The sequence below is a fragment of the Callorhinus ursinus genome, unplaced genomic scaffold (genome assembly GCF_003265705.2).
Source record: "Callorhinus ursinus isolate GAN/ISIS: 27379988/994484 unplaced genomic scaffold, GSC_fseal_2.0 scaffold16, whole genome shotgun sequence".
NCBI classification, from domain to species: Eukaryota; Metazoa; Chordata; class Mammalia; order Carnivora; family Otariidae; genus Callorhinus; species Callorhinus ursinus.
The window spans coordinates 28,354,874-28,367,270 of record NW_027397078.1 but is presented as its reverse complement, the minus strand read 5'-3'; the positions used below and the strand labels follow the sequence as shown (position 1 = coordinate 28,367,270).

Genomic DNA, 12,397 nt, shown 5'->3' with positions numbered 1-12,397 from the left:
GGCACGAAGCACTAGAGAAATGGACAAGGAGAAGTGATAGATCAGTCTGTGCTCACGAGTGTCATAGTCATGTGTTTAGCTGGGTCCAGGCATGAGGGGCTTTTCGGGGGAGGGTGGTGGTGGAGGGGAATGGAAAAGTGCAGGTCCATTTGAAAAGTCATACTGAGACGCATTCCACAGAGACGTCAGTAAGAAGAGAAGATGCAAACTAGAGCATGAGCCCGTCCAGAAACACAAAGGGAGAGCCTCAAAGGGGACAGAGCAAACAGCTAGCATGTGAGGACGCCGACACCCCAGAAGAGGCATAAGAAGTCTCAGATGCCCTATGATGGACTTTTGGGTACTCCACACTGTGGTGAAATAAAACAGAAACTGTCGAACATACCTTCTCCACCGGTAGAAAGTCATTCTCTACTTCAATCGACCTTGGTCTTAGTTTTATTGGTTTGTCTTTGAATATATCTCCAAAGCCCACTCCCTTAACTTTCTTCGGCTGGATTGCTGCAGTTGCGACTGTCCCGTTGGCACCTTCGGATTTGGTACTGCTCGAGTCACCCCCATCACTCTCGGAGCCTGTGGTTTCCCTTAAACCTGTCAAGAGTGGGGATGGGGAGAGAAAGAGCTCAGAAATCAGCCATAGCTGTGAAGCGCCTCACAGCCAGCCAGGAACCACCTCTAAAAGTGTTACCGGGCATAGGACAACCTGCACTGGGGCTTTCCATTTAGTGTGTTGAATATGTTGCATTTGGGTGGCTCTGAGTTTTGTTCGATCTCCCCACCCACAGCCTTTAATTTTAAGAAGTGAGTCAAAATTCTTCAAAAAAAAAATCTAATTTCAAAGCAGATCTCTGTAAGTGTGACATTTCACCACTCTTCAGCCGGAGCCTGATTCTGATACAAACTTGTTTTGCCACAGTCTGCATGATAACAACCCTTCCCACCCTGTCCTCACCTCCCCACCCGGCCAGTATCACATACTGTACCTCCAATCTCTATGACTCATGGCAATTAGCAATTAGCAATGAAAGTAACATTTCCTAAAGGGAAACTGTAAAGCTAAAAGCCATTTAAACAAATTAGCAATTAAAGAAACCACATAAAATTATGACTGCCAAAGAATTAAATCTCTTTGGATGGCTTCACAAGGAATAAATGCACGCAGACATGTTTCTCTAGGAAAGCATTAAACCAAACTTGACATTGAGATGCTTTCCCTGGCAAGATGATTGTGCTTGTTAAAGAGGGAAAGGAAGCTGCCCTCCCAGAGGCCAGACTCCCCCGAGCCTACCGCTCTTCTTCCCCTCCTTCAATGCCATCATTTCCCCAAAGCCGAATCCCTTTCCAAAGAACACTGGGGACATGACACCCTTCCTTTGACTTCCTGTGGCATGTGTTGGAAGTCATCAGATAGTTATCAGCAAGACAGCGTGGACACTTACCTCCCAGATTCTTTTTTCCCCAAGCTCTGCCCACAATCATGTTCCTAAAAGGAAGAGCCTATTTGTTTCTAGTTAATTTCTGGGTGTACACTCTTACTTTGAAAGTCAGTGCATCAGTCATGCCATCGAAGGGCAGGATTCAAAGGATATTTTATGGAATACTAGTTTGCCATTCAATCTGTCTCTAAAGCCTCTAGGTGTGTAGACTAGCTCCTGAACATTTACTGTATATCCCCTGATGACAACAATGCCCTCGATGAAAGTACATCGTCAAATTTGATTCTGAATTAGGCAATCGTGCGCTATCCCTCTATAGGGAAGGTGGGCTCCTAGTACATATGAACAATACACCAAATAATTGCTCACATAAAATGTTATAAAATGTCGAAGTCATTCAAATAAAGAAGTCTCAGGGCAGGAAGGAACTGTTAAATGAAAACAGATAAAATATCGAAAGGTCATTATAAATTGCCAACAAGTTTCAAAATCAAATCCTTAAAATTAAAACAATGGCTGTGTTTGTTGCTGCTGCTGTTTTCAATAAAATGGCATTTATAGGCCACAAAGGAAGGGGGGAGGAGGAAGATCCCTGTTGTACATTTTAATTAAGTAAAGAACAGCATTTGTGAGCAAGAACGGAGGACAGAGCCATGAGGAGCAGCCTGCAGCCGTGGGGTCGGCTGCAATTTATAGGACTGGATTTGAGTGTGCAAACAGGAAGAACCCCCCCTGGATTAGCTATCCATTCGTGTGTTTATTTGTTCATTGTTTTTAGAAATATCCCTGCTGGAGATATAATTTTGGAGTCTAAATATTGTGTCATTTCCCCTTTAACATGTTCTCATTTTGCCGTATGGATTCTTTCTATGTGATAAATGGCTTGTATATTCTTTTCTGGGTTGGAAAGACCCATTTGAGGGTGGAATAAAGAAAGAGTTGGTGGAAAGAAACCCTCACCATCCTGCCCTCCCCATCACCACCACCAGCAGCCACAGAAGGCAGCAGGCAAGTGGATTAGGGCAAGGCTGTTTTAATTCTTCAAAGAGAGGAATTTGAAGGAGTCTTCTATCATTCCTCATTAATTAGAACCATGATGTCTTCAACCACTGCCATTCTGATTTCACTGAGCTTCTGGTTTCGGGGATTTGATGCCTTCCGGGCTCATCTTAATGACTTTCTATTAATCACTGTGAGAAATGCTCTTCACATTGCATGGGGAGAGGGGGCAGTCTTTCAGCCACATAAGCACGGACTGGGAAGGAAACCCATGGCAGATTTTTCTTCCAGACATTCTGGCAGCCTGCTTCTATCACTTTTCAGTATGCAAATCATAGAGCTGAATATCTGGGTTGGTGAAATAACTCAGAATCTAGTTCCTTCCCTTTGGAGGGAAAGAAAGGTGACATTTCATGTCGGTTGGGTGCTGCAGCTTTTAGCTACTGGTGCCCATCATACATGCTTTCCTATAAACTGTCCCCGTGTCAGTGACCCCCACAGGCAGTACAGCGCAGAGCGTCGTCTGCGGGCTGGGGCCAGGTCGTGAAGGGGTTGTGACCGGTACACTGCGCTCTGAGCGCAGGAAGTGTGCTTGTTTGGAAACGCTCAGAGCGGTGGGCACCGCTATGACTTCAGACGTGTGGCCAGGGGACTCGTCTAGGTGACCAGGGAGTAGACCAGTCCTGGTCTGTCAAACACCCATGGTGAGGTGCAGGCGGCACACGGCATGCGTAGTAAAGTCGTGTACAGCAAGACCAGCTCTCCGTCTGTGGGGGGACGGAAATAAGAACGAACTGCACCCCAGATGGTGTGAGAAGCTGGGTTCTGGCTTTCACATCTGCACCTTCTCTTTCACCACTTCTGCGTACGTAGGATGGATGCATATGTGTACCTGCACACCAGGGTGGAGGCTTTGCCTTCAAGGTAAAAGAAGAAAAAAGCCTCAAGTTTTCTCTGTTATACGGTGGGCCAAATGACATTATAAATTACGCTTTTGTGTAATTGACCGTAATATTCCAGCATGGATCAATTCAGATCTGTGAGCCATTTCTGTTGATTTTAAATTTAAAACTCACGTGTATACTGCCATTCAGCGGCAGGAACCGTTCTAAGGGCTTCATGAAATTCATTCATTAATCTCATTCATGTCCTTCCCCCTCAACTTTTGGCAGCTTTATCTCATAACACAAAAGGCTATATGTTGGTCCTGCCAAAAGAAGTCTGTCGTGCGGTGACTGGCAGAATGAGCAGAGCAGAACACCATTTCTGGCATAGGCTTTCATGCCGCATTCTTATTTCTTTGAACACACAATGAAGAAATGGTTTATTGGTTTCTAATGAGCCTCTCAGGAAAAGCAGTAACCAAGAGAGGTTGACATCTCCATGGGAAGCCATCTTACACCACCCCAGAGGCCCAGAGATACTGGTACAAATATGTATGCCATGACAAATGCTACCGGTCCCTTCTCTGCACGCATGGTTCATGCACGCATGTCACACACATGGCAGAGGCACAAAGCAAACAAGAAAGCGCCAGGGCTGATGATGAGAATGCTCCTGTAGCACACACCAAGGAGACAGCACTTATTCGGGCAAATAAGTCCATGTCCTTGCATCAGAAATTCACACAGACACTTGGCAGAAGCATGAGCAGCTCAGGAAAGTGCGGCCGTGTCAAAACCACAAGTACCCGGATGTTAACTTTACAATTGCCTCCTGCTGTTAAGGTCACTCACTGTAATAGCGTCTGTGGCCCTCCGTCTTTCCCGGTGCAGCTCGGTACAGAATTGTCCCTTCAAAGGTAGTCTTTCCTGACAGTGAATGAGAGAAGAGAAGGGGAGAGAAAAACAAGAGGGGGAAGGGGGAGCAAATGATGGCAAAAGAAGGAAGAGGGAGAGTCTTTAACTGAACTTGCCTTCAATGAATCCGCTGTAAGAGTTTTATTGGCAAATTAATTAGAGACCATTAGGCAGAATTTAAGAATGTTACAGAATGAGCCCAAAGTCCCCACGCAACCATGATGGCAATGAGCACCCAGAAGAGGGCCTTGCTTCTGCAAATGACTGGCATGTAGATTACGCCCAATTTAAACCTGGAAGCCATTTCTGCATTTCAACTCAAGAAAAGGAAAACCTCAATTAACCAGAAGAAATCCAATTAATTGGATTCCTTAATGAACTCAATTATACAGGGCAAACTCCTCTTTGGAGAGTATGACCCATGCATAATATAGATTTAGGCCCATTATCTTTTCTCTTCTACCCCTAGGGCCCTGTATAATACAAAATGATATCCATGACCCCAAGATTCTCAACAAGGCACAGAATTCTCTTTAAAGATTTTGCCCTTCGTACCTTTCAGCAAGAAAAGGCACTAATATCCTGGTGGGGGGGAGCTCACCAATGAGGACTGAAACCAAGTGGCATCCGTGTAGATGTAAGGGGTTTTCTGCTTAGCACTGCAGATAGCAGAAAACCCTATTTCTTGAAACACCTTAATTGAGCTTTTGCCATATCAGTCATGAGACTGTACTTAAGCATGAGGACATAGGACTCACCCACTGTCAAATTCAGATTATCTCTTTTTTGTTGTTACAAGTAGAGGTTATCAAGAGCATAGGACTGGACACATAGCTAAAGGCCAAATTTCTCTGGAATCATAAGTACAGAAAATATACACACACTGTCCTAGTTTGAGTACATACCACACACACACACACACACACACACACACACACACACACACACACACTCCTTACAGAGAATACCATGGGCAGGTAAAATGGTTTGCTAAAGGCAAACTCAATTAATAAATGCATTACTCTACATTACCCAACAAACAGGTTCTCTTATGGCTTACAAGCTAAATATCAAACTAGAGGCCAGTCATACAGCTCACTCATAATAAGTCTGAGGGAGAGAAAGGCAGGTTACGTTTACAGAGAGAGGAACTGAGAGGGAGGGAGCAACTTGTCTCACTTCTTAGACCATTCTTTAGGAAAATGGAAAACTCCAACAGGAAACATCAAGTCAGCTTCTGGGCCGCGTCACTCCTGAGACATGAAGAGAACTATGAATGATCAGATGGACAAGTGAAATGCCACTGGGTATTTCCCATTTCCATGTCCTACAGGCATGGTGGGATACCCTCCTTCTGAAGTCTGCCCTTTTTGACAAGTGTGCTCCATCCAATTAAAGCAAAAACTTAGATGTTCAAAACCACTGGCTACATAAGAATCATCCAAAGAAACAATAAAGTGTTTCAAAGGTTCATGTTAGATTTGCAGCTCTTAAGGACTTTGATGACCAAAAAAAAAAAAAAAAAAAAAAAGAACAAATAACAGCGGCTTGTTTTATTTGGGTAATTTTTATTCTGCTTCACTTTTGTCATCAAGGTGACATTATTCCTAAGGAACGCAGATGTTTTGCAAGCGAGGCCCTCCCAAACTAAACAGTGGGGGTCCTCTCAGTGTCAGAAAAAGAAAGCGGAAGAAAAAGAAATCAGTATTTTGATAAAGTCCCTCCAAGTACAACAGAACCTCCCTGTGTTCTTCCCCAGGACCAAGTCTGAGGATCACTGAGGGAGACCACAGCTCTGATGTCTCTGAATGGCCAAGCATGTGTGCAAAGACCCTGTCCACTGGCAGCAAGGTGATGGGAAATGGAGCCTGGGCTGCGGGTGAACGAGGACACACATGTTCTATCTAAAGTGCAAAAGAGACGGGCAATTAGAAAGTTCATGAATATGAGTGCTGTTTATTCCATTGGGAGAAATACTCTACTATCACTATTAAGTATTAATACCCGAAGGCGGCAAACACTCTAAAAGGGAAGAATTTTAGGGGCGCCTGGGCGGCTCAGTCGTTATGCGTCTACTTTCGGCTCGGGTCATGATCCCAGGGTCCTGGGATCGAGCCCCACATCAGGCTCCCTGCTCCGAGGGAAGCCTGCTTCTCCCTCTCCCACTCCCCCTGCTTGTGTTCCCTCTCTCACTGTGTCTCTCTCTGTCAAATAAATAAATAAATCAATCTTAAAAAAAAGGAAGAATTTTAGAATTTCAACAGAAAATCATATGCTTATCCTAGCATCTAATTTTGCTTAAAACTCTTTCATCAATTTGCTAATTGCTCTTCAATGCTAATAGAATGTCATATACAAAACAAATACCAACTAATACTAAAAAGAACAAAATGTGCAAAATAAAAAAGAACAATCTTTATCTTACAACTAATGAAATACAATATTTCTATATCATGAAAGTGGTTTGCCGAAAGTTTTAAAAGGCCATCTTCATCTTTGTCTTAGCTTGACAAGTCACTAAAGATTCAGATTCTAAAATCCCAAAATAAAGAATTAGCAAAACAACAAAGTCAATTCAAACTGAAATCTCCTAGTTATTAATGGTTACAGAAAGAAAATACAAACTTTGTCCCTCTGAAAATTACGGAAAATAATTAAAGAAAATGTTTCTGTAGCTAAATGATTTTTTTTAAAGAAAAAAACTAACAGGAATACTTTTTGGTTTTACAACAATAACTTTAGAATCTGAGAAATTCAATAATATTAAAAAAGATGTTAGAAATAAAAGACACATTTATGTCTCAAATGTGAAGCAAAATTTGTCTGAAAATGAAAATGGACAACAGTAGTATCTGGATTTGCCTCAGCGTCCAAATAAATCTTATGGATTCAGGATATTCTCTGATTATAATTTAATATAGTATCAGTATAATTTGTATTTAGTTCTTTTTTTTAGAGAGAGAGAGGGAGAGAGAGAGAGAGCATGCATGAGTGGGGGAGAGGGAGAAAATCTCAAGTAGACTCCCTGCTGAGCACGGAGCCCAACACGGGGCTCGACGTGGAGCTCAATCCCAGGACCCCAAGATCATGACCTGAGCCAAAACAGTCAGCCGCTTAACCGACTGAGCCACCCAGGTGCCCCTATAATTAGTTCTATTTCACATTTAGTCAATACCAGCACATGCAAAATGGAAAATGAAAAGGTAATTAATTAATCATGATCTGCAATAGGAAGAAATAATCTAAACTCTAGTCAAATTTGGAATTTGTCAGATGCTCTGTGAAAGGGTAAACTGCAGGCCAGAATAAAGGCAATACCAAAGTGTTTGTGAAAAGCCTGAATATAATTGTGGCCTTGTCACTTATAAGCCATGCCACACCCAGGACTTAGTTTCCCTGGACTTTAGGGTTCTTATCTGACACCAGGCTGGAAGATCTCTAAATTCCCTTCTATTCCTAACATAACATTCTGCCCACACTATTATTACAATCACTTGGATGTTTTCTTTTTGAAAAACCTAATTTACTCAAATTTTTTTCACCATTGGTCTGCTACATGGGAGCCCATTTCTTTTAAAAAATTCCTTGTTGGTGGGTGCCTGGGTGGCTCAGTCATTAAGCATCTGCCTTCGGCTCAGGTCATGATCCCAGGGTCCTGGGATCGAGCCCCGCATTGGGCTCCCTGCTCGGCGGGAAGCCTGCTTCTCCCTCTCCCACTCCCCCTGCTTGTGTTCCTTCTCTCGCTTTGTCTCTCTCTGTCAAATAAATAAATAAAATCTTAAAAAAAAAATTCCTTGTTGGTGTCATTCTGCAAGCCCCAACAGATCTGGGTGAGAATCGTCAGTGGCTGCTAACATTCAAAAAGAAAAACAGCTAGACATTATGAGCCTCCGTATAGATGATACACCACCATCTATGACATTTTAGGGAATATATATATATTTCAAACCTCAATTTAATCAAGCCCCTAGATGTGATTATCAGTTTATAGGAACACAGAGTCAACAGCATAACAGAGATGAAATCAGCAAAGACAGATGGTGGGAAATGAATGGACAAAGGACCTCAGTTTGTTCAGTAAAAAATTACAAGGGAGGGGCGTCTGGATGGCTCAGTTGGTTAAGCGTCTGCCTTCGGCTCAGGTCATGATCCCGGGGTCCTGGGATTGAGCCCCACATTGGACTCTCTGCTCAGCAGGGAGCCTGCTCCTTCCTCTCCCACTGCCTGCCACTCCCCCTGCTTGTTCTCTCTCTCTCTCTCTGTCAAATAAATAAATAAATAAATAAAATTACAAGGGAAAAAGGAGACATGGAGGAGAAATCTATAGATTTAGAAAGACTTGAAACACATCTGATTATAATCAGATATAAGTTACAATGCATGCACCTCCTCTGGATGCACATTCAAACTAACAAATTGCATTAAAAATAGAAGACTATGGGGTATCAGGTTGGCTCAGTCAGTAGAGCATCTGACTCTTGATCTCGGGGTCATGAGTTCGAGCCCCATGCTGGGTGTAGAGATCTTTAATAAAACTTTAAACAAAATAGAAGACTATGAGGGGAAAGTGAACACTGTATATTTAATTACACTGAGGAATTGCCATTATTTTTTTGGTGTGATAAGGATTTTAAGACCCCCCCTTTTATTGATACATATTGAAATATTCATGACTGAAATTATATGATATGTGGAGTTTGCTTCAGAATAATATGGGGGAGGACTGGGCCGTGGTATAATTGCAATGAAGTGGCCACAGGCTAATGAATGTTGAAGCTGGTTGCTGAGCACACAGGGGTTCATGACACTATTCTCTCGACTTGTGTATATGTTAGAAATTCTCTATAATAAAAACATCTGTGCAAAAAGTACCTTTAATGTTCCATAAATTCTATAAAATACAATAGCGTTTTCAAATTTAAATATGGAGCAAAACATTTCTGCTACTACATAGCTATGAACTTTCTTATCTGAGGTAAAAGTTTAAATCAACGTTATCAACCAATACATTGCTATAACTCTTTCCTTGACAGATTAGATTACCCTGAACAAAGATCTAAAGTTCAGAGATTTTCATAACCAACCACCATATACAAAAATACATCAGGGTAAAAGAAAAGCAAGTTCAAGCAATTTGCACCTGTCATTCAAAGATAAAAATGCCTCCTTAGAGTAAGAAAGGACTCAGCAAGTGCTTATTGAACACCTGCCATGTGTCAAGCTGTTTGGGCACACTTCCTTAGAAATATAATGCCAGGTTTCTTGTATTACATTCATCCATCGGTTGACAAAACTCATCTTAATAACTACACTCAAATACTTTCTGGAAATAGAAATGTGAAGAGGACAAATACCAAATAATTGTGTGCACGTGTAGGGGTGTGTGTGTGTGTACAACAAAGAGATATACAAGGATACACTGTATACAAAGTTTTCTTCATATGTACCAGGACACAGATTTTATCTCTCTTAAAAAAAACCAAAAACACTTCACGCGTGATTTCTGGTAGCATTTAAATTAAGAGGATTTTTATATGGAGCCACAAGACTCTCTAAAAATTACCAAAATGGCATAAGCATTAGGAATATTAAGGGGACTGGTCTAACAAAGACCTTGATTAAGTACTGTTTAGCTCATACCAGAGTAAAAACCTAGATGTCTTTTGTGCATGAACTACCTTTGTTTTTCTCAGTTTTTGATGAAAGTAAATAGGCATTTACTACTACAAGATGTTATCCCGGGGGGAAAACTGGATGAAGGGTAAATGGGATCTCTCTGTACAGTTCTGGGTTGTTTTTCTTTCTTTCTTTTCTTTTTTTTTTTTTTTCAACTTCCTGTGACTCTATAATTCCTTTAAAATAAAAAAAATTAAAGTAAAGCACATTGAGACTACTGATGCCATTCTCTGTGAATCAGGAATAAGCAGAATCATTCTAAAACCAAAGATTCCGCTTAGACAAATCCTACCAGTATACCTAACTTCTGTATGTGGTCTGGGCTACATTTTATACATTTTACCATCTGATAGCCATTGTATCATCAGAGTGTAAACAGCTACGGAAAAGCCTGTCAGAATGCTGAGAGATGATATTTCTCTTTCAGGGGATTACTTCAATTCAGCAAGCCACAGGGACATTATCATCACATCAGCTTTTGTATGAAGTCCTTTGTGACCACCATTGTCCCCACATCCCAATAGGACTGGCCTTTCCACCTTTTTCCTCAGACACTCATGGAGCACCTGGGGCACCTTCATGAACTACCAGCTTGTGTACTCCCCTTTCTACAATGTGAGCTGACTGATGGCAGGGACTCTGTGTATCTTCAGTGTCTTGTGCAGTGTCTCAGTAACAACAGGGGCTCAGCAAGGGTTGAATGAATGAGGAATAGAAGAAAAAGAAGGAAGGAAGGAAGGAAGGAAGGAAGGAAGGAAGGGAGGAAAGAAGGAAGGAAGGATGGATGGATATGGGTGGACAGATGGAGAGATAGATAGATGGGCCCTCTTGTCCTTAACTGTACATACAGGAAGATTGCCAAGGCCATGTAGTTCTTTCAGAATCATCCATCCTTGTTAGGAGACCATGCCTCTTCAGGGACCTCAAAACCCCTCAATAAGGGACAAATTCTGTGGTAACTAAACATGGCTGCTGAAACTTTGGGGCTCTCCTAGTTCTGAAATGGAGGGCTTTTAACTGAATGAGTGTTGGGGAGAACAACCTCTCCAAGAGAAACAGCCCCTTCTGATCATGTGAAGGAAGGCTAAGTGCCCAGAGAGACCATTCCACTCAGTCTCCGAACCTCCTGCCCCAGAAATTCCAGCACCATGCACTTTGAGCTGAGGGGGTCAGGCAGGGTCAAATGTCCATACTATTAAGTTAGAGCAAGAGGAGACAGTTTATTTCAATAGCTCCAAAAATACAAAAGGCATTGCTTCTCTGCCCCTCCAGCTGTGAAAGCATAACTAACATGGCAGGATACCCAGAAGTCAAGGTTCTCCCAGAGAGGTTGTGCAATACCCCTCCAGATCTCCTTCTCTGCATCAGTAAAGGAATCCCAGAGTAATTTCCACATGCAGAGACAGAATGCTTCAGTGAGCATGGTACCAATCAGTGTGCGTCAGCCTCAACAGACAAACTGGTTATATGCCAAGAGTTTATCATGATTAACAATGAAAGTGACTGTTTATGGACAGCCTTATATGGGTGAGGTGATTTATATATATTATTGCTATTAGAACTCATAATACACTTCCCCACAGAAATAATGGTATGATGACCTGATTTGGTCCTCTCTCCAAGAAAGCCCATTTAATCCACAACATCCCTGAGGTACAGTATTGTGATCATAGGACCCAATTACCAGGTACAACACTATTCCCATATATAAAAGGAGACCCCAAGGAGGTTAGAATTGATGTGCAGTTCAGGACCTATAGCAACTCCCACTATCATGGGGTCAAGGACATTCACTGCCCTCCCAGCTTTACTCACTAGCCGGGCCATGTTAGCAGAGATTTGCCTCACCCCAAGCCAGAGAAGGCAACAGGAGCTCCAAGATGTTTCGCTTGCTCCAAAATCACCTCCCATATTTCCTACCATAGACCCTAGGATGGAATGGAGTTCAGGGGTGCGCTGGGGTCCCTGGCATTGGCAGCAGAGGGAAAGGGTATAGCTGAAGTTTATCAGCCAACCAGCCAGAGCTGCTGTTTCTATGTATGAGAAGCTGTAATGAGCCCGAGCTGCTGAGAGACCAAGTGAAGAAGGTTGCCTGAGCACTTTTCCAGAAGTGGCGTTACCTCCAAACTGGGAGTCTGTCCATCCGATTACTGGTTAAATAAAAGAGACATGACTAACTTGAGAACACCACTAAAATCAGATTTTTCCCAGTGGAAAAGAAAGATGTTTAAGTATCATTTTGACAGGGCGGAGTTTAGAAAGGGAGGTCTGCAACCCCAGGTAGTGCCGCACCACCATGACACAGTCAAGCCTCTTACGACATTCACGCCATGACCTTGGCTCAAGACGGGGCACAAGAGATACACAGACGCCCATGTGGGAGGTTGGGTTAGCGACTGGGAGAACAAAGCTTCCCGGTCCTGACCTTTTGCTCCGTGAGCTGGAAAGGGCAGCAGAGAAGCTGGAGGGAGGAGAGCTTCAGGCCCT

At 42.6% G+C, this 12,397-nt stretch overlaps 1 protein-coding gene across 11 annotated transcripts in view; it reads right to left on the bottom strand.

The window, feature by feature from the left end:
* The window catches only part of SH3KBP1 (SH3 domain containing kinase binding protein 1), a 324,202-nt gene that overhangs the window by 130,290 nt on the left and 181,515 nt on the right, over positions 1-12,397 (bottom strand). For 5 of the 11 annotated variants that reach the window (XM_073902009.1, XM_073902010.1, XM_073902008.1 and 2 more), the window contains exons 6-8: positions 12,336-12,395; positions 4,172-4,246; positions 386-591 (exon numbers count right to left, since the gene is read on the bottom strand). In XM_073902009.1, coding sequence (XP_073758110.1) covers positions 386-591; positions 4,172-4,246; positions 12,336-12,395 — 341 coding nt within the window. The remainder of the gene's footprint in view (positions 1-385; positions 592-4,171; positions 4,247-12,335; positions 12,396-12,397) is intronic. The other 6 variants (XM_073902011.1, XM_073902006.1, XM_073902007.1 and 3 more) reach the window with 2 other exon arrangements.